The 27180-nt window shown below is 36.1% G+C and overlaps 1 protein-coding gene and 1 long non-coding RNA gene across 5 annotated transcripts in view; one reads left to right on the plus strand and one right to left on the minus strand.

Moving 5' to 3' along the window:
• ABCC9 (ATP binding cassette subfamily C member 9) overlaps positions 1–27180 on the minus strand; it is a 148999-nt gene that overhangs the window by 115099 nt on the left and 6720 nt on the right. For all 4 annotated transcript variants that reach the window (XM_070453746.1, XM_070453744.1, XM_070453747.1 and 1 more), the window contains exons 4-12: positions 25411–25552; positions 19458–19579; positions 13432–13598; positions 12148–12390; positions 8677–8871; positions 6390–6542; positions 5740–5895; positions 5036–5170; positions 2205–2367 (exon numbers count right to left, since the gene is read on the minus strand). In XM_070453746.1, the coding sequence (XP_070309847.1) occupies positions 2205–2367; positions 5036–5170; positions 5740–5895; positions 6390–6542; positions 8677–8871; positions 12148–12390; positions 13432–13598; positions 19458–19579; positions 25411–25552 (1476 nt within the window). The remainder of the gene's footprint in view (positions 1–2204; positions 2368–5035; positions 5171–5739; positions 5896–6389; positions 6543–8676; positions 8872–12147; positions 12391–13431; positions 13599–19457; positions 19580–25410; positions 25553–27180) is intronic.
• The window catches only part of LOC139030609 (uncharacterized), a 30805-nt gene continuing 15862 nt past the window's right edge, over positions 12238–27180 (plus strand). Inside the window, exon 1 of the long non-coding RNA XR_011483000.1 lies at positions 12238–12395. This is a non-coding gene — a long non-coding RNA (uncharacterized lncRNA). The remainder of the gene's footprint in view (positions 12396–27180) is intronic.

Consider the following 27180-nt stretch of genomic DNA (forward strand, 5'->3'; position numbering starts at 1 on the left):
TTACAACCAGCTGTATTCAACTCACATAGTGGAAGCTCTTCACTACCACCAACACTCTAAGTAATCAAATTATAAAACTTGGACATGGTGTAAGTGGAACTTCACATCATCGCACCAAGAATTCCTGCTGCATACAATCATAAAAAAGTGACTATGCCCTTTGACCTTCATGATTTCTTTGCTTTTTGTTTCTAGTATGGTCTCCTCTGTCCTCTCCTCTTTTGTCTCTGACTTTCAAAGACTAACCCAAATCTTATATAACTGGGTTGAGTTAAACAACCCACCTCTATTGTTTAGCCGTTGGATGATTTGGGGAAATTCAAGTTGTTTAAGCTCTAACCTCAATCTTCTAATTTGCAAAATGAAGTTAATAATGGAATCAAAAATACTGGGCTGCTGTGAGGACTAAATAGGACGATATATATAAAGTCACTTATAGCAAAACTGACTGAATATCTCAAAATGTTTTTGTTATTATTATCATAATTACTGTTACTATAATCATCACCATTTCTGGCCACATCCATCTACCCCATGAGAACTTTATATACTGAAGACAGAAATAGATTTAGGAGCCAGCAGCTTACAGTTCTATCATATAAGCAAGTAGATATCAATCATTTCATCTTCTAGCATTTTGACACTCTACGAGTCGTGGTGCAGAGCTGGAATATAAATCTCCTTCCCGTTTCCTTTCTAATGAATCTAGCATTAGGGCTAAAATAAATGAGCTATATAAACCAAACACTTTCCTTACATCCATTTCACAATAGAAGTGTTTATAATCTCTAAGGACTCAAGTAGTTTAGAATTCAAGAGGAAACCATCTATAAACCTCCAAATAAAGTCTTGAGAACAATAGAAAGGAGCAAAACTGACATACAAACTAAATCAAACATTAGTGGGAGTAGTTTGGCTAAGTTCATAAGAATTCTACTAACATGAACTCATTCTTCTTACAAGTACTCAGTGTCACCCTTTGAGGAAAACAACAACAATATTTTTGAAACAATCATGTTTTAAAAATTAGAGTTGTGGAGGAAAAGCTTTGTATTTAAAAAGTCTTAAGAATGTACTGGAAAAATAGGGTTTTATGTAAATGCAGTTTGGCTTTTTTCACCTGGAAATGTTGACTTTTTTCCTCTCAGTTTCCAAAACTGGCATTTCAAGTGCAATCTTCAAGGAAATAATATCATAAGCTCCCCAAGAGACAGGGAAGACAACCGCAGATGATTTTTAAGGATTTTAGGGGATAAAATCAATAGTAATATAGCCAAATCAATTTATTTATTTATATTTTTCCAATTGATATTTTTTTTAATTTACATTTTTTAAAAATTGGAGGATAATTGCTTTATAATACTGTGTTGGTTTCTGCCATATATCAACATGAATCATCCATACGTATACATATGCCCCCTACCTCTTGAACCACCCTCCCACCTTCCACTTTCCTCTAGAGGAGTGACAATCTCATTCCTCCAGATTGTCAAAGAGTACTGGATTTGAACTACTTGTGTCATATAGCAAATTTCCACTGCTACCTAATTTTACATATGGCAATGTATATGTTTCAATGTTATCCTCTCAATTCGTTCCAACTTCTCCTTCCTCCTCCTGGGTCCACAAGTCTATTCTCTATAAGCAAAATTTTACTGAAAACCCACTATGCATCCCAACTGCAACTGAAATGAGGGTTTCAATGATCAGACTCCTAATCATTACCATCCCCATCTTACAGATGAAGAAACCAAGGATTTCAGATGTCAAGTAACATGGCAAAGATAGAAACTTGCAAGGAGTCAAATTCAGTTCTACTTGACTTTAAGCTTATCCTGACTTTGCTCTTTAATTTAAATTTAAATAGGAACTTCCCTGGCTGTCCAGTCACTAAGACTTCACCTTTCAATGCAGAAGGTGTGGGTTTGATCCCTGGTCTGGGAGCTAAAATTCCACATGTCTCACAGCCAAAACATCAAAGTGTAAAACAGAAGCCATAATGTAACAAATTCAAAAAGACTTTAAAAATGGTCCACATCAAAAATAAATTAAATTTAAATAAACTTGTTTAGCTAGTGGCTACAGAACCTCACAAATGGAGAAAATAAATGTACTTCCTCTGATGTCTAGAGTGTCTCAATGATCCTAAGTCACACCAAACAGACCACATGTTTTTGGTGGTCCTCAGAGCGATAGCAACTTACTGGAGAGTGATGTATAAAGAGCAAAGGTTTTGAGACTGGAGAGTTCTTTCATTCTTGTCTCTTCCACACTCTTGCAAAAGATGTGCTCCCAGGCGTATAGCTTTAGAAGTTTGATGCCTTTCAGTATTTCATTTGTTTTCTTCAGTCTCTCAGTGGAATAATCCTATAAAAGGAAGGAATAAAAAACAATGCAAGCTGCATCCAAGTGAATCAGAGAGGCAAGGCCATTACTGGATATGGATTGAGAAGAACTTGATTTCTGCCTGGCTTGGCCTCTAATGATGGTTGTGAGACTCCTAGGAGAAATAGTGAAGCTCTGTGCTTCTGCCTCCAATGTGAAAATGAAGAGATGAATGAGACAGCCTCCAATTTCTTTCCACCTAGAAACTGTTTATGCCTCTTTTGCTTTGGTTTAAATAAGAACAGTGTCTTAAGTTTCATATGATTTCCTTGAACGATGTCTGCAGATAACACACACAGACATGTAAGGAGTTGATAAAGAGACTTCCAAGGGTGCTTTCTCATACCTAAATCATTTAATTCTCCCCTCAGCTCTATAAGTCATGCTTAGGAGATGAGAAATAATGAATGTAAAAAAAAGTTAGGTCACTATTGATTTGGGAATGTGAGTGTACACTGTTGCGTGTATTCACAGTGAGTCTTCATAAGACACTTAGTGAAACCAAGCCTATTATCTTAAAGAGATTCCTACCTCCTTCTTCGTAAGCTCTGTCACAGAGCCTAAATTAGATTTTGTTGTTATTGTGTTGTGTTAGTTGCTCAGTTGTGTCTAATTCTTTGCAACCCCATGGACTGTAGTCCACCAGGCTCCTCTGTCCATGGGATTCTCCAAGCAAGACTACTGGAGTGGGTTGCCATTCCCTTTTCCAGGGGATCTTCTCGACCCAGGGATCAAACCTGGTCTCACATATTGCTAAATTAGATTTACTGATTGCTAACAACTTGGATTAACTGTAGAGACATGGCTGATACAAAAGCCTCTCTTCAGTCAACTCTTCCAGCTTCCTCCAAATTCTATTAGATTTACTAGGAAAGTACAGTATCACCTGTGAACTCTTAAAAGGAGCTGCAGAGTGGCAGAAGGTAGATAGGAAGAAGCAAAAGCAGCGCATGATCTGACTTTTTTTTAAGTATAGTTGAGTTTTAGTATTGTGTTAATTACTTCCGTACAACAAAGTGACTCAATTATATATATATATACACATTATTTTTAAATGTTCTTTTCCATTATGGTTTATCATAGGATATTGAATACAGTTCCTTGTGCTATACAGGAGGACCTTGTTGCTTATCCATTTTGTATATAAAACCTTATATCTGCTAACCCCAACCTCCCACTCGATCCTGCTCCCAAGCCCTTCTCTTTGCGAACCACCTGTCTGTTCTCTATGTCCCTGATTCTGTTTCTGTTTCATAGATACGTTCACTTGTGTCATATTTCAGATTCCACACATAAGTGTTGTCTTTCTCTTTCTGACTTACTTCATTTTGTATGATGATAATCTCGTCACATCCCTTTCGCTGCTAATGGCATTAGCAAATGATCTGATTTTATTCATCTTTTTGTCTCTTGAGGCTCTTAACTGCCTATCCATGATTGCTGGTGAGTGAATGAGGACAGTATGAATGGCAACATGAGAGTCAGATGTTAGATTGTCATGTCCCCTCTTTGTGTCTCTCTTCCACACCTTTCTGTATTCACTTCCTAGAGTAATGAGTAACCTCACCAGAAGCAGCAGAAAAACAAGTGATAAAAACCATTTGCGTGACAAGGGGCTTGCTTGTCGCAGTGGAAACACCAGGTCGGAAAACGGTCCGCCAGGGGCAGCATCTCTACATTTCATGCCTGATTTGTAGGCAAACTTGCTCATATTTAATCAAACTTTATTTCTAAACATGATGTCAATAATTATTTGCAAATATTTCTTTAAAAGAAGCCAATTCTTGCTCAAATAAAATGATTTCATGGCAAACTGAAGCCAGAGTGTGTGTGTGTGTGTGTGTGTGTGTGTGTGTGTGTGCATGCGCGCGTGCGCTCAGTTGTGTCCAACTCTTTTCGGCCTCATGGACTGCAGCCCACCAGGCTCCTCTGTCCATGGAATTTTCCAGGCAAGAACACTGGAGTGGGTTGCCATTTCCTACTCCAGGGGATCTTCCTGACCCAGAGATCATCTTTTGCATCTCCTGCATTGGCAGGCAGATTCTTTACCACTGCGCCACCTGGGAAACCCAACTGAAGCCAGAAAGGGGCAATAACTGAGCTTTTTCTTGCTTGCCAAGTTGACCATGAACGCACTCAGGCAGAGCAGCTGCTACTGAAACATTTCAGTGTAACTCCGTAGCTCATCACGTGGTCTGACTCAACCCTGAGAGTATTTAATTTCAGAAGCACTAAATCTGACCCTTTATTTATTCCTTGATCCATTTGTCCCACGTCAGTAATTGACATCCAATATACATGTAATCAAATGCACAAGTAAGTGTATTCTCTAGTACATGCTAAGTGTAAGTAAGTGATCTATAAGATCTAAAGCCTCATCATCACGTCATGACTTGTAAAAACATCAGGCTTTGTGGTGGTATTTAGCGTTTAAGGTCATTAAATCTTAGATGTCAAATCCACTTTTAAAAACTGTTGTGCAACCCAGAACATGCACATTCACTGCCCAAGAAAGGAAAAGAAATATTGGTATTTCATTTCAATCTAATGATTTCCAAAGAACCCCGAGTGGTATTAATTTCCTATATATTTAAAAATGAAACCACATTACTAGATTTTCCTAATAAGGTTTCCAAGAGATGTTACTTACAAGAGTGCTCTTCTGAGCTTCTGCCAACTTTGTAGCGATGAAGTATTGAATTGGCGCGAGGAGCACAATGACAGCGGCACCAACCAGAGCGCTGGACCCAAGCAAGTTGTAGAGCAGAATCACTCCCATGATGATCTGAAGGAAAGCACAAGACAAGAGGTGAAAGGACAGGGATGCGGGGACCACTGCATAAAAGGAAGTACTTTTTAGTGAAATTGTCATATTTCTTAATTATTAAGTTTAAAAATTTGAGCAAGCTCTGGGAGACAGTGAAGGACAGGGGAGTCTGGTATGCTGCAGTGCATGGGGTCGCCAACAGTTGGACATGACTTAGCAACTGAACGACTATTAAGTTTATTTGGAAGTCAACTCAGCTGTGACAGTAGGATTTCATGATGATTTATCTGGGGAAGGCTAAGCAGTAGGAATTTATTTTTAGCAACATGATGTGTACAACTGGTGTCGAACCAATTTACTACATGAAGTTGCAGAGGGGTCCCAAGATGCTTTTGACCAGAAACAGTCAGCAAACTTTTTAAAGGACACAAACTTTTTCTGGAAAACGTTGTCATCCACCATAAATCAGCATTCCATATTTTCTTGGAATTATATTAGCTTTTCAAATGAAAAAGCAAACACATTTAAAAACTGATAATTTCTTATTATTTCCTCAACAAATAAGAATCTTACTTATATTGATCTACCTGAACAGGCATGGCCCATAGATTGGGACACAGGAACAAGAACCACATGAGCTGATTGGTTTCAATGGCGACCAAGTTGTTGATCTGACCCAGGGTCATCTCACCCATGGATAAATTAGATGTAGAAAGCCGAAGGATTTTATTATATATCATGGCCTGCAAAAAAGGGAAGAAAACATATTTGAAGCTCAAAATTTTAAAATCAACACTATGCTTATTTATTTGCATAGAAAAAACTAACATTTTTAAATTTCCTGAAAAAAAGGAAATAACCTTATAATGCCATTTTAAGTCAGCTATTATTTTTATTTCAGCATTGGTACTTTTAGTCCTCAACTAAATACAAACTTACTTTTCCTGATGATATAATCTCAACATACATTCAAATTTAAACATAATCTCTGGAACAAACAGTAACAGAAGTAAATAAATGCAAGATTTCAAAATATGTTAATATATTACTAGAAGTATTTTTAATTCAGTGGGTTTATTAATCAGCTTTATAGGTTTTTTTTTTAATTAAGTAGATCCTGAAAGTACTGATGTCATAATATCAAACTGAAAATGGAAGGAGAAAAACAAAACTGAATTCTCAACTATTCCTATCACTGAATGGTTTGTGGTCAGGATCCTTCAGAGCTTGTACATACCAGCAAGGCTCCACGGAGGTTAATGCCAGTCTCAATGGTCACATAGTAGGAAGCCTGCAAAAATGTCCTTTGCAGAATAAGAGCCAAGAACAGAAGAACTGCTAGAACATAAGCATTTTCAAGAAATTCCTTTGATGAGAGGATTTCTGAAGCCTTATCCCAAAAGGAAAAAAAAAGATATAAATTAAAATTATTCATATACCAGTATATAGTTGCATTTATCAAATAATACATGGTTGCTTAATATAAAAATTCAATGTTTTATAACACAGCAGTAGAATGAATCAGAGCAAGGCAATTTTGGCTTTTCCTCATAATGTCAACAGATACAAACACAAACCAGTTGAACATAAATTTCAAATTGATCATTATGATTGTTGGAAATGCCTGATTGTAGGAAAAAAGGTACATCTAAATTTTTTTAAGTTAATAATTTTCTACAAAGATATAGTCTACCTTGGTTAACTGGAAAATATTAGTAGTAAACCAAGACAGAAGTTAGTTTAGATTGTATGTAATTTAGAAGTAGAACCTACAATGTCAGCAAGACCAATGGGACAAATATACGATTTCCATAGCCTTATTAATTTAAAATAATAAAGTCTACACAGTTGACTTTTTCTTATCTTCATCTTAATTCATATAATGAAAACATAAATTATAAATGGTAAAAAAACATAAATTGGCTATTTTGTCCACAAGACAATTTCAGTGACAAAATATAACTTTAAAAACTATTTCAGTCAGATTATAACTGAAGTCACCATAAGAATATACAAATGATAGCTTTTTGTTTGTAACAGTAGGATATGGTCACTTATTTGTTAGAAATGAGGGAAAAGTAACAGATAAACACAACATGTCAATTGAGCCACTTTTTTTTTATGGTTTCGATCAGTTAAATTCTAAATACTTCTGGTCCCTTCCTCGTCTTTCCAGGGGACACACACAAATGTGTAAATTTTCTTCCTTCTCAGAAAAATACATGGTTAATACATGTAAGTACAGGGATGATTGGATACTATGTGGGATTTCAATATCTGTATATAACAGGCCAGTAGGGATAAAACATCACAAACATGTATTCAATGGTAAAATAGCTGGTTCACATTAGTAACAATTGAGCACTAATATATTCAAGGAACTGGGTTTTGAGGGCAAAAATGGGAACTTAGTCATTCTCTTCAGAGAGCTCACCACCTAGAAAGATAAGCATATCCATAGATAACAGGTTTCATTATAAATAGCATTTATGGCAAGTGCCAATGTGAAGTGAACAATGTGTTAGGAGATGACCAAGGAGAATCAAATTCCACCAACAAGGACAATCAGAAAACACGTCAATGAGAAGGCAGCATTTGCTGAAGGCTTTAGGAATGTGTACAATTCCAATAGGTAAAAAAAGAGGACTGGAAATCAGATTGAGACAATAAAAAAGGAAAACTAATTCATCTGGACTAGAGTTTCTACACGTGAAACTAGGGAAATCAATTCTTATTTTAGAAGGAAATTGGGAAGCTCATGAGGCAGACTTTCTTAAGAATAGAAAATATAAGGTTGTAAATTTATAACAGCAGATATTTTACACTATATAGTCCCCAACAGTTACATAATGTCTAATAAAAATATAATGTGACTTGGCCTGATCATTATGAAACAAGGTGATGGCTTTCACTATATAGGAAACCAAATCAAATCACATTGCCCACATCACTGGCCATTGAAAGTGAAATCGCTCAGTCATGTCCGACTCTTTGCGACCCGAGAGACAATAGCCTACCAGGCTCCTCTGTCCATGGGATTTTCCAGGCAAGCATACTGGAATGGTTTGCTATTTCTCCAGGGGATCTTCCCAACCCAGGGATCGAACCCAGGTCTCCCACATTGCAGACAGACTCTTTACCATCTGAGCCATCAGGAAAAAAAAAAGTGACTCAACCACCCCCAAGGACCATGCATGAAAATTCTTTACAAGACTGCTAAAAAGATCTAATAAAATAACCCATGTGAAATTTCTGAGCATCATTTGCAGAACACAGTAAATGCTATTAAATGTTTATAGCCTCTGAATCTGAGAAATAATTTTGTTGGCCAAATCCATTCAATGAACACATACAGTAATGTTTTTCTCTTCAAGGAAAATTACAGTTTTCTTTCTTTTAAAAAGCATTCAATTCTCTGTTAATAAGATTGTTTGCACTGCTCATAAAACTGCATTTTTTTAAAAGTAACGATTAAAAGAAATTTGCCAATAATATATTTCCATTCAAAGGCACCACAAACTTACTCCTGTTGGATTATTTGTTTCATTCTGGGTTTCATTTACACGCTGAACTATTCCAGAAATACAGAGAGGTCCGGCAAAACCCAGTAAGTCAGCAAGATAACGAAACGTGCTACTAAGTAGAATTGGTCGCCCAAAAGCTCTGTACATTGCCAGCCATATAGATGGAGTCCGATTTGGGTCATCTGCCACTTTTTTCTGAAAGAAAAAAAAAATGAACCAAAATAAAATGACAGAGTGGCAATTAATCTTAGCCACTATGGAAATCTCTTCTAGTAGTTCTTATATTTTAAAAGATAAAAATAAATGTTACCGAGTTACTTTCAATATACTACATACAGTTTGGTATTTCTGCATTCTTGCAACCAATAGACAATTAATTTTTAAGTATATATTTCCATTTATTTAGCTAGTTATTTTCATTGTGAACACATTCCAAAACTTTATATGTATGTAATATATGTATTTAATTCTTAATGGCTTAACAATGCTGTGTTGATTTCTGCTGTACAAGGTCGTGAGTCAGCCATAAGTATACATACATCCCCTGTCTCTTCAGCCTGCCTCTCACCCACCCCCATCCCACCCCACTAAGTTATCACAGACCACCAGACTGAGCTCCCTGTGTTATATAGCAACTTCCCACTAGTTTTCTATTTCCCACATGGTAATGTATATATTTTAATGTTACTTTCTCCATTCATCCCACCCTCTCCTTTCTCCACTCTGTCCACAAGTCCATTTCTCTATGTCTGCATCTCTATTATTATTCTTGCAAATAGGTTCATCACCATTTTTCTAGATTCCATAAATATGCATTACTGAATGCATTTTAAGGAAAGAAAGAGAATGAAGAGTATCTAGGCACATTTTCCCAACATTTGTATTATTTTTAGTTGTCAAAGGATGACCCTAAATTTCCAAAGTCCAAATTAAGCTTAATTCCCTTTGATTTAGGAAATGACGATATCAGTTATGAATATTACCAAATGAGGCTATATGGAAAATAGTGAAATACAAAGTACAGGTTATTGACAGTCTAGTTAAGATTTCTGAAGTTTAGTTAAGATCTAAGATATTAGGTCACAAGAGGTTCACTTATCAAATTATTACAAGCTAAACAAAAGAGATCATCCTGAGGTAGGAGACCATGTGCCTCTGGGCCAGACACCTGGTGTTTGTCAAGTGGAGCTTTGGTTCTCACCCAGACACTCCAAAGACAAAGCTAGTAGCAAAAGCTGAACTCTGCTAAAGCAAAAAGATGAAGTGCCCGCTCTTGAGGTCAAGGAAGACTTCCCTGTCTGCACCTGTGCTGGAAGGCTTCTTGGGGGTTGAAAAGGGAGGGGAACCCTCCCCATAAGTGTGGACATGCACACATAGGCCTCTGCGGTGGGATCCACCTTAGAGAAAAGTTGCTCACACATCTTGGGGAGGGTGCATGGGCCAGTCAGGGGTGAAGAAAGAAAGAAAGTAATTGGCCAAAGGTAAACAAAGACCCAGAGAGACTGTTCTATGTAAGTGATTTACATCACTTCTGTACTGAGCTCCTCCTCACTCAGGATGCTCCACCTCCTCTCCGGGTGTGTCTCTCTGCCTAGCTTCTGACTTACTGCCCTCCTCCTCACTAGAGAGGATGCCCATACCCTTTTTCTCTGGGTGTGTATCTCTGCCCTGGTTCTGAGTTAGATAAGCAAACTATTTTCCTGTATGTTCTCCCATGCATTCTGCTATGTCTCTAATAATAAACTTTGTACCGGTTACTACAGTTTTTCCCTCCTTGAAACATTCTTGCTTTCAAATAGGGGCAAGAGCCAGGGCCACTATGCTTTCTCTAACTCCTGGTGGCCTAGTGGATAGGACTCTTGGTTTTCATCCAGGTTACCCAGGTTTAATTACCGGGCAGGGAATCCACCCTTCAGGATCGCTCGTGTCTCTTCAGGTTCTCCCTCTGAGATCAATCCCAGCTTCAAATTGCTTTTTCCTATCTCCATTAAATGTGGTCAATACTTTTTAAAGTTTATGTTAGACTTATGCTTCCTAGTTATTACTTAAAGAGACACAAAATGAAGAATGGTATATCTGCTTAGGCCAACTCGTGGCATCATACTTCTATAATAATTTGTTGAAAAGATTTCAAGACCTGAACAATCATAATTATGTCTTGGCAAAGAAGCTAACTCAATGCAGTAGAGTTCAACTGTGTTTTGTATTCAACTCCTTGTGAGATGAATAATTCGATTATATTTTAAAGCTTACTGATATTTAAGCAAATCTGTTATCAAGAGCATTCAGAAAACTAAAGCTATGCTTAGACTATATTATTCATCTTTATTTAGAAGTTTTTAAAAAACTATGCAATACTTTTCCCAGAGGTGAAACCAGAGAGATGACTCAGGTTCATCTGTAGTAATCATTTCCTGGATTATTAATTTCATAACACACATTTTTTACACAAAACAGAGGTCATTTTCATCATTTACCATAAATGCTTCGTTGATCTAGATTTAGAACAGCCAAAAACTCTTTAACTGATCCACCACACAGTACTCCCTTCCAATGTTGGTATAAGTATTCATATTTTAATTACAATAATATTTGTAGGTGACAGCAATATAAAATACATCTTCCACTGTGAATAGCACACAAGACTACTCAGAATGATAAAAAGACAAATTGAAAATATCCAAAGAGTCTCATATTTAAATTTTTAAAGGCAGTTATAAATACCTGCAGAAAATACCAGAAGAAATCAATTTTGCCAGACATATAGAGTGATATATGGAATAGGCAGATGAAGCCCCTTTATTTAATTCCCCAATTTTGAAATGCAGAGTCCAAATTTTAATTAATAATCAAGAATTTCATTTCTCAAAAGTTATTCATGGATATGATCTATTTCCCCTTTAAATAATAAAATTATTAAGATACTTGAAACAAAACAATGAAAACTCTGTGGATTATTAACATTATATGGTGACAAGGATTTGACATACATGACTATTGATTTTAATTCTTACTTTCCATTAGGTGCCAGAGAAAAGACAGCACTCTCTGTCCCTCCTCATGTAGAACTGGGCAACTAACATAACATATTTCATTGGCTCTTCCAGTATATTTCCAGCAGCCCAGTTAACATGACTCAAAACTACCGGGAAACAGATGGAGAAAATCTGCTCTCCCTAAATATTATTTACTATTATTTAAGAGAATCCACCAGCAATGCAGGAGAGGGCTTTGATCCCTGGGTCGGGAAGAGCCCCTGGAGAAAAGAAATGTCAACCCACTCCAGTATTCTCTGCCTGGGAAATCCCATGGAGAGGGGAGCCTGGCAGGCTACAGCCCATGAGGTCACAAAGAGTCGGACAAGACTAAGCGACTAAACAACAAAAGCTTAACATTATTTAAGTTTAGTGCCTTTGTATTAACAGGCCCATTCTCTGCAGTCATGGGCATGAAAAACAGTTACTGACTTACCTTTTGTTCTTCATACGCATCTTTCAAACAGACGTAGTTTGTTACTGCTCTCATTGCTATTGGTAATTTTCCAATTGCTTTCAGATCAATAGGCTTTTTATGAGCGGATATGATGAGTGTATTCATCCACCAATAGGTTGCTTTGGACAGTAAATTCACGAATGGTTGGAGAAACCTCACACCCAGATCCTGGAGGTCTTCAGGGGGCTTTACTTTCTGCGGATTCACGAAGAACACATATCTCTGTGGTAAGAAAAATTCCAGAGTAACAATTAACCTAATTCTTTTCCCACATAGTAAAAATAAATTTTTAACCTTTTTTACGTTTTCATTTCATGAGGCCAATCTTTATATTTTCATACTTCTTTCCCCTTTCTGAAATATTCTTTTGAGAAAAAAGTTCCCTTTTATTATGACTAGATTCTAGTTAAATTCCAGAATTTCATATTGAATACACTTAGGCGAATGTTAAAAAAAATCAATTATCTCTTTAAAAAAGAGTTATCATTAAAAATCAGTCTTTCATGATATCCTTTCCTGATATTTCATGATATTTGGTCAACTAAATGAAGATTTTTACACATGTGCAGATTGCTTAAATGTTTTATCAACAGCATTGTTGAGTCACTCTCTATTAATTTGTGGTCTGGCTGATGTTTACTGTTTCCACTATCCATTGCAACATGTATCTTGCTATTCAGAGCAAATTCAGAGTGCTCTGACAGAAAATGAACATTGAAAAACAGATCACTGGTATGTCACACAATGTAACAGGCAGTGTTATGAGGCTGGAAGTACAATAGGTTTCTAATCACAGACTGGGTATGAGATTTGGTCGTATTAATTTGTTTATAAAGCTAGTGTTCTGTCTACAGAAGTTTCTTCATCAATGAAATGAGGAAAGTGGATTAAGCTATCTTCTTATCAGCTTGACATTTCTGAGAACACACTAATTTGATTGAGCCAGGTTTGCTTTGGACCAATTACAGGTGATGGAACTTTCTGATGAAAACAGTTAAATCTATAATACGGACTAAGCATAATGTTTGGCACATTCTAGGCACTCAATCAATATTTGTGAATGAATCAATAGATTCCAGGGACATATTGCAATTTCTGGAAAACTAATGGTCTGAACTTAGTAATTGCTCAACTTTATATTTGTACATATAAATGATATATCATTGCATAAGCTCTTGAATACTAATGATGCCAAGCTGACCATGATCTTTAATATTTGCTTCTGAACTCCAGTAACTAAACAAAAAATTATTAGATACCTACTCTGACCCGAATGACATTGATCTCCACAGCCATTAAGAGTCCATTCAAAATGACCATTATGCCTGTGATGCAGAAACGCAGGTCTGATATTCCCCAACCAGACTGCCAATATTTGACCAGCTTTATGGTTTTTGTGATAAAGGCCATTACCCAATACAGGAATAAGGCTGGAAAATCAAACAGAAAAAGAAAAGATACAACCTGTCACTGCTATTTTTAAAAATTTTACTGAAATCTCAAAATAAATACTTTTAAAAAACAAAGACATTTTAAGATATTCTATTTTCAGATAATTTTGTTTGAATTAATCCATATATGAACAAAGGCTGCAATCTCAACAGATGTGGTATCTTCATCACTGCCAAACCTTATTGGCTAGAAGGAAGTCACAGGTCCACTCACACTCAAGGGTAGAGGATTATATAGTGTGAACATCAGCCAGAGGTAATGGAAGGGGTATTTTCACACACTAAGATATCTAGAAATCTCCAAACATTTGGAAACTAAACAATACATTTCTAATTAACCACACGTTAAAAAAGAAATTACCAAGGAAGTTAGAAAATATTTTAACTAAATTATAATGGAAATACTGCAGATTGAAAATTTAGGAATTGTAACTAGAACAATACTGAGAGGAAAATTTATGGCTTTAGATATTTATTTTAGGAAAAAAAAAAGACATATCCAAAATCAATGATCTAAGTTTCCACCTTAAAAAGGTAGGGAAAGAACAATGAACAACACTAAAAAATGAGAGATAATAGTAAAAAGCAATAAAACAGAAAAAGAATAATTGAGAAAATGAACCAATAAGGTTGATTTTTTAAAAGACCAAGAAAATTGATAAGTCCCCAGCTAGACTGATCGAGAAAACAACACAAATGACCAATATTAGGAATAAAGGAAAAGTTATCCCTATATCTCCTATGTACTTAAAAAGGATAATCAGGGAGTATCTTGAACAACTTTATGACAATAAATCAAAAAATGTAGATGAAACAGAAATCTTCTCAAAAACTGTAGCTACCGAAACTGACAGAAACAGATACTCCAAAGAGTCTGTAACAAAGAAATAAATTTATAATTTAAAATCCCTCCTTAGTTAAAACTACAGGCCCAGATAACTTCACTGATGAATCTTACTGAATTTTTAAAAAAGAAATAAAATTAATCTCACACAATGTCCTTCATTAAATAGAAATAGCAAGTATTTTCCAATTCATTTATGTATCCCAACATATAAATACCTGGCAAAATTATTTTGAGAAAAAAAAAAACCCAACCAATATCCCTCATGATAGATGTAAAAACCCTAACAAATAAACTCTAGCAACATATAGCATGGAAAACAAACCATGACCATATGTGGCTTAGTCCAGTATGCGTGGTTACTTTAGCATTTGAAAAATCAATCAGTGAACATCAGCAGAGGCACCTTAACAGAAATATAACAGTTACAACTGATGCAGAAAAAAAGTCTGTCAATAAATTACAACAGCTACTCATGATTTTTAAAAAAGAAACCTCTGAGAAAGCTAAGCTTTCCATAGTAGCAAACTCACTCACTTGATAAAGTCTTATATAAAAAGTCTATACCAATTCTGTAATTAAGTACAAAAGATTACTTTTTCTCTAAAATCAGGAGCTAGATAAGGATTTCCTCTCACCAGGTTTATTCTGCATTTTACTAGAGATTCTCCCTAGTGCAATACAGCAAGAAAAATAAAAAAGAAAGCATAAAGTTTGAAAAGAACAAATATAACTGCCTCTATTTTCAGATGGTATGTTTGTTTATATAGAAAATCCCAAAAAACTTACAGAGAAATAAGTTAAAGTAATTTTAATTATTTTTTAATTGAATTTCCAAGGTAGCAAGATGCAAGGTCAATATACAAAACCAACTGCATTTATACAGTGGTAGAACAATTGGAAAATAAAAATTTTAATACAATTCCATTTATAATAGCAATGGTAAACAAATAAGCTAGTAATAATTTTTAGCAAGACATAAAAAAGCTTTACATTAAAATCTAAAAAATATTGCTACAAGAAATGAAAGATCTATAAAAGTAGATAATGGACTGCAAGACTCAACATTTCTAAGATGTCATTTCTTCCCCCAAATTGTTCTGTTCATTCAGGGCAATCCCTATCAAAACCCCACCAGGAATTTTTTTTTTTTTCCAGTAGAAACTGATAACCTGATTCTAACCTGCACATGGTAATGAAAATGAACTAAACTCTCCAAAGTAGTCTTGGGAGAAAAACAAAGAAAACAAGCTATATAATCAAACAACGACTTCAAGACCTCCAAAGTTATAGTAATCAAGACAGAATAGTGATGACATAAAAGTCCATGAATGGATTAAAGGAATGGAAAATACAGAGGCAAGAAATAGATTATATTTAAACAGTCACTTGCTTTAATCTTTTACAAAGGTCCCAAAGCAATCCAATGAGAAATGGAAAGTCTATTCTGCAAATGGTGCTCAAACACATAAGACATACATTTGGGAAAAAAAGTATCTTGACACCAACCGTATATACCAGCCACACAAATAACTTCAAATGGATCACAGTCCTAAAATAAAAACTGAAACTATAAAGGTTCTAAAAATAAATAAAACAAGAGTATATGTGGGAAATATATTTTGAGGGACGGCACAGATTTCTTAAGAGACAGAGCAGTAATTTTACATGAAAATATAATAAATTATACCACATGAAAATTAAATCTTCTGCTCATCAAAAGACCCTATTAAGTAAATGAGCTTGCAAGCCACAGACTGGGAAGGAAATATTCTTAAAACATGTGTCTAATGACATACTAGTGTCATCAATAATAAAAATGCAATCCCATAAAAAGTGGGCAGGAAATATGAACAGGCACCTCACAAAGATAACAAATGGCCAATAAACTCATGAAAAGTGCTCAAGATCATTAGTCATCAGGGAAATGCAAATTAAAACCATAGTGTGTTAGTAAACACCAGCATGGCTAAATTAGAAAATCAAGATCTTCAAATGGATGTGAAACCACTGGAATTCCCATAGGCTGTTAGTGTGTGTAAAATAAACCACTGAGAAATGATCTGGTAGTTTCTCATAAATATAAACATTTATGTACTTACCCTTTGACCCGGCAATTCCACTCCTAGGTATGTACCCAAGAGAAATAAAACACAGATTCACACACAAACACACACACACACACAAACCCTTGCACATGAATGTTTATAGCAGCTTGTTTTTTTTTCATGATAGTCAAAATCTGGAGACAGTCCAGGAGGCTATTAACAAGAGAATGGAAAAACTGTAGTATATTTATGGAATATTTGTGGTATATAACAGAATATGACCCAAGAATCACAAGAACAAAATACAACTGAAACTACATTATGGACGAGCCTCCAAAAATACTGCTGAAAGAAAGTAGTCTTAGAAGAGTTTACACTGTATGATTCAATCTACGTGAAGTTCTACAACAGGCAAATCTAATCTACAGTGAGAAAAAAATCAGATTAGATGCTCCTCTACAGAGATGAAAAAAGGACTGATTAGTAAGGGGCACAAGAAAATTTTCAAGGATGAGGGCAACATTTTAGATCATTACAGAGTTATACAGCTGTGTGCATTTAGTAAATTAAGATTTCTGTACTTTGGTATGTAAATTTTATCTCACAAAAAGAACTGCAAATATTTAACTTTAGCAAATAATGTGCATGCTGAAATAATCAGGAAGTGATGAATATCAATTCCTGCAACACACTTTAAAATGCATCAAAAAATTAGGATGAATTGATGGATGAATAGAGGAAAGTAGATATTTGATAAAACAAATAGAAGAAAATAATAGAAGAATTTAGGTGGTAGGAAAATGAGTATTCATATAATTCTTTCCATTTTCTGTATGTTTGGTGGTGTTTATAATGTAATGCTGGGACAAAATTATTAGTTCTGTGTTCTAAAAATGTGTGACTCTTCTAGATCCATATATTCCTCTCCTAAAGTAAACAAAAAGTTAGATAAGCTGTAAGTCCTTATAATTCTTATAATTCTTACAATTCTATAAGTCCTTTCAGAAACATGATCAGATTGTGCCCTCTGCCTTGTATATACATAAAAATTTAGAGCAAGATTTTGACCCTAAATTCTCAAAATATTATTAAAATGCACATTTCCTTTCTAATCACATCTCATAACTCTTATATACTCATCAGTTTTTCAGAAACATTGTCTAGAGTATCAAATTCCCAATGTTACATTTATTTTTGCTGTTGCCTTTTCTGGGCATCTGTATCAAAAGATTTCTCTGACAATATCTGCCTACCATGTTGAACCAAACAGCTTTCTATTAAGATAATTATGATTTGGACAAGCCTTTTAAGTTAATTTTTAATTTTGACAACTTGTCGTTGTTTGATTACCTTTACCATCATATAACGTGATGCAACACAGAATTAAATAAACAGCACTTATCACTTATTCACTTCAAATTTTAATGCCTGCTGGATATGCAAATAAAATAATATTTGCATGGTTTAATTATTCCTTTTCCTAATTGCAATATCAGTAGTTGATGTCATTTTCATCAAATAGCAATCAAACCAAATCCATAAACTTTAGAAAACTAAACATTCACGCAAACACATACAATCCTGCCTACCATTTTAGAGGACATGGAGGCCCCTGCAACCCACCCATGTTCTGTAATCTTCATCTCAGCTTTCTGTATGAAAGTGTCCACCAAGGAATGCAAGGAAGAATCAGAGTATTATCACTATTGGGGATGAGTTCAATCATTTCAGCATAAAGCAGGATATAAAATAGGGAAAAGTTTAGACAGTCTCTGATTTCCACAGGACAAGAAGGCAAGAGAGGCTTAGAAAAAATAATGCTGTTCTCTTGAAACATCCCACCCTCGCCTTCTCCCACAGAGACCAAAAGTCTGTTCTGTACATCTGTGTCTCTTTTTCTGTTTTGCATATAGGGTTATCATTACCAACTTTCTAAATTCCATATATGTGTGTTAGTATGCTGTAATGTTCTTTATCTTTCTGGCTTACTTCACTCTGTATAATAGGCTCCAGTTTCATCCATCTCATTAGAACTGATTCAAATGAATTCTTGTTAATGGCTGAGTAATATTCCATGGTGTATATGTACCACAGCTTCCTTATCCATTCATCTGCTGATGGGCATCTAGTTTGCTTCCATGTCCTGGCTATGATAAACAGTGCTGTGATGAACATTGGGGTGCACGTGTCTCTTTCATATCTGGTCGAAACATGTATATTATCTAAAGCGAAACAGATCACCAGCCCAGGTTGGATGCATGAGACAAGTGCTCGGGCCTGGTGCACTGGGAAGACTCAGCGGGATTGGGTGGAGAGGGAGGCGGGAGGGGGGATCGGGATGGGGAATACATGTAAATCCATGGCTGAGTCATGTCAATGTATGACAAAACCCACTACAATATTGTAAAGTAATTAGCCTCCAACTAATAAAAATAAATGAAAAAAAAAACAACTCAAAGCCAAAAAAAGAAAAAAGAATGCTAAGCAGGATGCCGAGGTGAGGGGCTATGCTCTGGGGGCAGCTGTTGCTCGGGACAGTATCGTTGTCAGCATACAATGGAGCACACTCTGCTGCAAAGAGCCTCCCCTTGTGCCCCTATTTCTGTCTCGACAGAAATCCCAAGAAGAGTGTGCCATGCCCACAGTATCCATCATGAAAGACCTGGGTCTTTGGAAATGCCTCAAGACGCCCAAGCCAGAGGCAGAAATACACAGAAATAGCTGAGATGACTTGCTCATTAGATGTCCTCAGGGGACGGAGTTTTCACAGCCTAGAGCAATAAACAGCTGACGTCATCTCCACATTGAATGGGAGACTAAAGAGAATTAATTATTTTGGTTTTCCCATGCCTTCCAGTCCAACCAGTGCTGAGAGCATTTACTCTGAAGAAAAAGAAAATCAAATAGTTCTTTGCGGGGGGGGGAACAGCACTTGATCATACTCACCTAAAAGTAACTTAGGAAAATTTGATGTTTCAATGTTATGATAATATACTATGGATGTGGTGGTAGCAACAAATCCCATCACCGCAGGCATGAAGAGGTGGAGATGCCTCGACTCCCGCCGTCTACAGAGAGTGGTAAAGTGTCAGTGACTACGGCTGAAGGTTCCAGACAGTTTCTCATTTTTGCTCCCAATTTTTTTCATTAAAATGCTCCCTTACCAATATTTAAAATGCAGAATGAGGTATTTTACATACAGAATGCTAAGCGAACAGATAATGAAGACTACATTGAGTGCTCAATCACTAAGTCATGTCCAACTCTTTGTGGCCCCGTGGACTATAGCCCGCCAGGCTCCTCTGTCCATGGGATTTCCCAGGTAAAAATACTGGAGTGGTTTGCCATTTCCTTCTCCAAGGGATCTACCTGACTTAGGGATCGAACCCATGCCTCCTCCATTGGCAGGCAGATTTTTTATCAATGAGCCACCAGGAAATGAGCCACCCAAGGAAATATAATTCTGCTGAAAGGGTTTATCCTAACATGGAAGGTTGGATAAATACAGCTAAACAAGACATTACAATGCTTACAACAAAAGCAAATAGATAACTATTCCTATATTGAAAGGCAGAACTGCTGAAATAATTTAACCTAAAGCAAGTAAAAACAATAAACTGAATATGAACTCTATTGTATGTGAAAATACATTTATTCTTTTGATAGTTTTCCCAAACGTTATGGTCTTCAATGGGCCTCCTTTGTGGCTCAGCTGGTAAAGAATCCTCCTGCAATGTGGGAGACCTGGGTTGGAGACCTGGGTTCGATCCCTGGTTTGGGAAGATCCCCTGGAGAAGGGAAAGGCTACCCACTCTAGTATTCTGGCCTAGAGAATTCCATGGACTGTATTAGTCCATGGGGTCACAAAGAGTTGGACACAACTGACCGACTTTCACTCACTCACTCATTCATTCATGGTCTTCAATCATTTCTCCACGTTCATTAATTCACTCAACATACGTATATGTTTGTTGGTCCAGACACTGCATTAGCTGGTGGGATACGACAATGAACAAGATAAGATATAGTGACTGTGATCACAAAGTCTAGAGTCCGCTGAGAAGAACAACTGGAAACAGGAAATTCTAACATAGGTGAAGGGACTGGGAATTCATGTAGAACTAGCGCCTGAAACAGAGAAAGCCCTGAAAGAAGTGACTTCTAAACTGAGACCTTAAGAATGAGGAACTGCTACTCAGAGGAAGGAGAGGAAGACTGTTCCAAGAAGAGAGTCTAGATATGTTCAAGCTGTTGTTTAGTCGCCCAGTTGTGTCAGACTCTTTTGCAACCACAGGAACTGTAGCCCACCAGACTCCTCCGTCCATGGGGTCCTCCAGACAAGACTACTGGAGTGGGGTTGCCATTTCCTCCTCCACCGGATCTTCCTGACCCAGGGATCGAACCCACGTCTCCTACATTGGTAGGCAGGCTCTTCACCACTGAGCCACCTGGGAAACCCATACGTTCAAGGGTACTTCAAGCAATTCAGTGTGACTGCAAGGACATGACACTTCATTCTGAGGGCAACAAAGAGCTTCAGTTAGATCAGAAATATGCCAGGACAATGTGCAGATAGCCCTCAATTCCATTTGTATTAAAAATGCCATACAGCTAAACATTTACATTTTCTCAAATGATTTAAATGTATTAGTACACAAATGATATTAAGAAGAAAGTAAGTAGTCTGAGAATGCGGGAAAGAGAAACAATTTGGGAAGGTCATTTCAGGAGAGGTATAGCTGACAATGGGAACTGAAATATAAAAGGGAATCCACTCATCAGGAAACTGGTGGAAGAACACTTAATAAGCAGGGAATAGAATGGGCAAAATTCCAAGCAGCTTAATGTCCCTTAAATAGAAAGTTTGAGTTTGGATGTATTATGAAAGGCTTCATGTGCTGTGGCAAGGAGCTGAAATCTAATCTTGCAGAAAACACAAATACTTTAACAAGGAAGTGGGACCATCAGATTAGGGTTTTAGAAACAGATCAATCTGGTAATAGTAGTATCGATAATGGAGTTGACAGGTAATACGTGTTTGAGGTGAGAGGAGAGACACAAAGGAAGGAAAGTAGTTAGGAAGCTATGGGGAGAGACCAGATGAGAGATGATGAAAGCCCAAGTTAAGCTTTGGCAGCAGTAACATGGAGGAAATAATACCTTCGGAAAAGACTGTCAACATGGATAGGACTTTTAACAGTGTTTGAGTATGACTGTGATGGTGATGGCAATGGGGCGAATAATCCCCAGGGTGCTTGAGTAGATGATGGTATGACCAAATAAGATTTTGAGAGGAAAAGCCCATTGAAGAGAGGAAGCTAACACGTTTCAACAGGAATGTGTGGATTATGAAGTTTCTGATAAATCTGCAAAAGAAGCTAACAGGCAAGTGTATGCAGAGATTTGGAGTCATGAATACAGACAGGATAATAAAAATGTGATAATATTATGATCATGTAAGAGTTGGCTTACAAACCACCCACCACCTCCCAGAAATAGTTCAAATAATCAAAAAGAAAAAATAGAAAATAAATATTTCATCAGTAAAAAATTTAAATGCTTCTAATACTCTTTAATTATTAAAGAAAAGAAAGAATTAAAAAAATAATTAATATTTAGAAAAATTTTAAATAAGCATATTATCTGTGATGGCCTATATAATGCGGTTTAAAACCATACCTGGAAGAAAGTTTGTAATCTTAAACAAATTCAATATGAAATTATTATAATAAATAAATTAAGTAGTCAATTCAAGATGTTAGAAAAAGAAAAACAGCAGTAAGGAAGGCAGTAATGAAGGGTTAATAAAGACAGCAGAAGCTACAGTCAGGTTTATATTTATAGCATTTCGTTTTTAGTGATTTTTAACCACACTAGTGCTTTTATTGATTCCTTTCATAGTGTTACTGCTCTCCTTACAAAGTGGTATAGGGTTGAGTGGTGCCCCAAACCCTATTCTTTCCTTTAACCGCTACTATTTTTTGGAGAAGGGAATGGCAATCCAGACCAGTGTTCTTGCCTGGAGAATCCCATGGACAGAGGAGTCTGGCGGGTCACAGTCCACGGGGTCACAAAGAGTCGGACAAGACTGAATGACTAATGCTACACTACACTACTATTTTTAGAGAATAATTTGCAGACTTTAGCATTCTGATATATATAATCAAATGGTAGACATATAGTATTGAAGCATATACATCCCATTATGGTAGAAAATCTTTAGTCAGGAAAGTTCAAGAGAAAACCAACAACTATATATCATAGAAAACAAACAATTTCAGAAAAGAGAAAATGATGGAAAATAAAAACCTAAATGAAAACACAGTAATAGTGATTTTAATGCACACTTTTATAATTTGAAGAATTAAAAAGTAAAAAATAATCAACACAAGGACTTCAGTAATCCAATCAGTAAATTCAATAAAAGTTTGTCTTCTAAAAAGAATATATATTAGTTCTTAATGCTTGTTAATTATATTAATAAACCTAATATTTGACTATCTTGAAAGTGCTAATAAATTCCCAAAGGCATTCATTTAATGAATGACATGCTTTGGTAATAAACTAATCAAATTATACTGAAGAGCAAACTAAAAATGATTCCTAGGCCTAGGAGTGTTTCTTCACCAGAATTACAAATTATTTAGGCAGAAGTAAAAAAGAGAACACTTCTTATGAAAACCTGTGTAAAACAGGATGTTTCAAAAGAAAAATCAATAGCTTTAATATTTGTATTACTATTAATTTAAAAAATCCAATATTCAATTAGGACAGTCTTTGCATTATTTCACTTACAGTGAAACTACAGTAAACATCTGTGCTATTTTAAGTAAAAAATAGTTCATAAAGTTCTGTTTTAAAAAAAAGAAAGAAGGAAGGCATAATCAGCAGGGTCTTAATATAATAAGTGTGTTAAAGAGGAAAAAATACCCACAGAAGTGTCATTAATGTTCTTTGGCACTCTTGTAGAAGCAGCTTCCAGACTAGGACAAGATAAGAGAGAAACTAAACTAAATCTTCCAGTTATTCAGAAATACTGGAAGATGTCTTTTTTTCCCCCTTGGTCTTGCCTTAGCAAGACCCTAGCTTGCAGGGATTTTAGTTCCCTGAGCAGGGATCGAACCCATGCTACCGGCATTGGAATGCAAAGTCTTAACCACTGGACCACCAGGGAAGTCCCTGAAAGACATCTTTTTAGGAGTTCTGGATGAAAAGGGCAAGGATAAGAGTCTGTAGCTAAAGAACAGGACAGGGTACACAAGATCAAGAGGGTACTTCTGCTTGTTTTAAGCATGGGTCTCTTGCATCACTACCGCTGTGAAACAGGTTTCCCCCATAAGTACATGTCCTTAGCCTCTGTCCTAAAGTCTCTGAACCTACACATCAAACATGAGGCTGGAAAGGAGGAGCATAGGACTCATGAGACTTCTACTACCTTCCACTTTATACAAACACATAACAACATGGAGAGTCAGCCCATATGGTAATGGAATTAAAAAATGAAGACTAAAATTGGCTATGCTAATACAACATAATGTTAATATGCCAAAGAATTGTAAGCAATTCTCAATAAAACAATGGCTGATAAGCTTCTAAATGCTTGGAGAGGAGACTTAGGGTCTTTAATTTTTCTTTTAATCAGAAACTAAGATGTGCACATGTATGCAAAGAACTGTCATAAAACATTACAAAATAGATGGCTCCATGACAAAAGTCTCCAAGTTTCACTCCTTGTTAATTACAACAGAAAAACATAAACAGATGTCAGGGGAGGTTCTTATTAGATAAGAAGAAAACGAGTTTTGAAGCTTTCATTTCGTAGACTTCAAAGATCTTTTCCTATCAATTCTTCAATGAAAGATACACCATTTAGCATAATAATTGAAGTTTTCCTATTATTTGAGTTTATTTTCTATTATTATGTAATAAAAATAGTATCATGCATTATGTTCAGCTTTATAAATAGAATTCATTACATTCTAACTGCTTAATATAAACTTCTTTTATAAGAAAGACAAAATTCCTTTAAAAATAGGGGTTTTATCACAAATCATGATTTTGAAATAACTATGTACTCTGCCTCAATTTGTAGTCATATCCTCATTGACTCTCAGACTCTTTTAACGCCTGCCTCATCTATCTCTGCAGTTTTACAAAATAAATCGAAATATCTGAGAACTAGTTATATATTTATACATAAATAAATTAGACTTGGATGGCAAGATCAAAACAGTCAATCCTAAAGAAAATCAACCTTGAACATTCATTGGAAGGACTGATGCTGTAGAAGCTCCAGTACTTTGGCCACCTGATGCAAAGAGCCAACTCATTGGGAAGGACCCTGATGCTCTTAAAGATTGAGGGCAGGAGGAGAAAGGGGCAACAGGATGAGAAGGTTAGATAACATCACCAACTCACTGGATGTGAATCTGAGGAAATTCTGAGAGATAATGAAGGACAGGGGAGCCTGGCATGCTGCAGACCATGGGGTCGCAAGGAGTAGGACATGACTTAGCGACTGAACAACAAATACACCAGTTAGAACTCTATGTTAATATAGACAATCGTTCTTACCATTTATATTTGTTTTGAAAAACAAGATAATCATTGAGGTGTTTAAATGGAGAAAACTTTCTGCCAGTGCTATGTAGATAAAGAAACAAAAAGCATAGCAATGAGCACAGACCCCAGGGATCTGAACTTGTGTTAGCAGAGAAAGGATACAGTACTGAATACACAGGACAATGTGCATATTTACTGCATAAAATGGGTGACTGCTGTGGCGCCTAATACGTTATAACCAAAAAGTTAAGGCTGACTTGGTACGCTCTTAGCTACTATCCATATCAACATGTCCACCAGGATAGCGTTATCCCATTAACTAAATGGAGTCACTTACGAATCTGAAACAATGCCTTCCGCTATTTCACAAACATGCACAAACAGGAGGGCAAATGTAAGGATCCATCTCAGGTTGTGTCCAGGAAAATGAAGCCATGTGTTGTGATGAATTTGTACCTTCGAGCTTTGACTCCCCCACCCTGAAAAAAAGAGGAAAAGGTAAGGAAATAAGGAATCAATTATAATCACAGAAATAATTTACATTGTGATATGCTTTGCGGATGGGGGAGAGGGGGTCCTGAAACCTTATTTCTTTCTAGGGTAGCAACAGAAATCCTTCTCTATTTTTGTCATGCTAGAAAAAGAAAAAAGAATAATTTCAAAGTATTCTTCCAAGCTTGCCTAAGTTAATACATCAACTTTGTTGTCTAGCTCAGGAATAACAAACTCTGGGTGACAACCTGGTTATTTCATGCTCATCACAATTCTTATTGACAGATCTCACTCATTCAAAAGAAAAATAAATTAATGATGATGTTAATAAAAGCAATTCAAAGTCTCAAATCTTTTAAAAGATGGGATCTGTGGGAGGCCTAACCAAAAAAATTAAATGGCCACACTTGGTGACAAGATACAGGGTCCACTGGCTGTGTCAACTCTTACTCACATGCGTGTCATGGAATAAAAATGATAACCTACGACTCAGCTGGCACCATTCAACAATGCTGCTGATATTTTCTGAAAGAAAGCTAAAGCTTTGTTCATTGATGAGACTTTGGAGGCTCAAGAACATTACAGGTTCACCCTTAGCTCTTCATTGAAGAAAAATATTAAGTTACCAGGTTATATGTTAGAAAATTTTGTTGGTTTCCCCTCAAAAACAGTGTAATGCCAACTCATATATGACGTGCTAAGACAAGACCCTACTTGTGTCTCTTGTCACCATTGTTTTTTGTTTTTTTTTCCCCTCAATTTTTCAAATATAGAGAAGTCCCATAAACTTCAAGATTGAACAGGGTTGGGAGGGGTATGAGTGCTAAAAGTACTGGAAGAAGAAATTTCTATTTCTGGACAAAATGGACCCCTGAAGCATTCTTTGAAAAGAATACTGATTCACCTCTAAATTATTCCAAAAAGAACTTCATTATTTGAAAATTAGTTACATTTAACATATTCTACTATGATTTATGTTATTAAACTCTTGCAGGCAGGCTCTGGCCTTCTTCGCATCACTGTAATTTTCCTTATACCTGATACTTCTTTGAGATTTATTTGTGATTTCTCACTAACCCAAATAGCCAACATTATAAATAGTCTGCATTTTTAGCCATTTCTCTTCGACAATGTTAGTTTCAATTCCATTGATTCAAATACCCTTTTGCAAGCTTCTGTGTTCGATAACAATTGCTCTTAGTAAGTTAACTGGATGTCAAAAAGGAATTATTAACCAGAGAAATACAATAAAAAAGAATGCTCTACTGTGGGCCTAAGGGCATTCTTTTTTTCTAATGGAGAAGAAAAGAGTGGCTTTATTTCTTTGCTAGGCAAAGAGGGAACACAGTAGGCTAGGGCCTCAAAAATTGTGTCCAGAGGACATTCTTAATGTGTTACAAATTTGTCACCACACATTCAAGAATAAGTGTATGGCCACTCTGGTCCCAATATATCTTAGGTCTATGCATTTGTTTGCAGTGAATAATTACATACCAAGAGTTATGTTAGCTTCTACATAATGTATGTCATATAAGTGAAACCCTTTGGTCACTGTTAGAATGCCAGGCTCATAGTAATCTCTATATTAAGATTTGTTCAATGAAGAAAAAGAAGC

This window comes from Odocoileus virginianus, chromosome 23 (genome assembly GCF_023699985.2).
Source record: "Odocoileus virginianus isolate 20LAN1187 ecotype Illinois chromosome 23, Ovbor_1.2, whole genome shotgun sequence".
Lineage (NCBI taxonomy): Eukaryota > Metazoa > Chordata > Mammalia > Artiodactyla > Cervidae > Odocoileus > Odocoileus virginianus.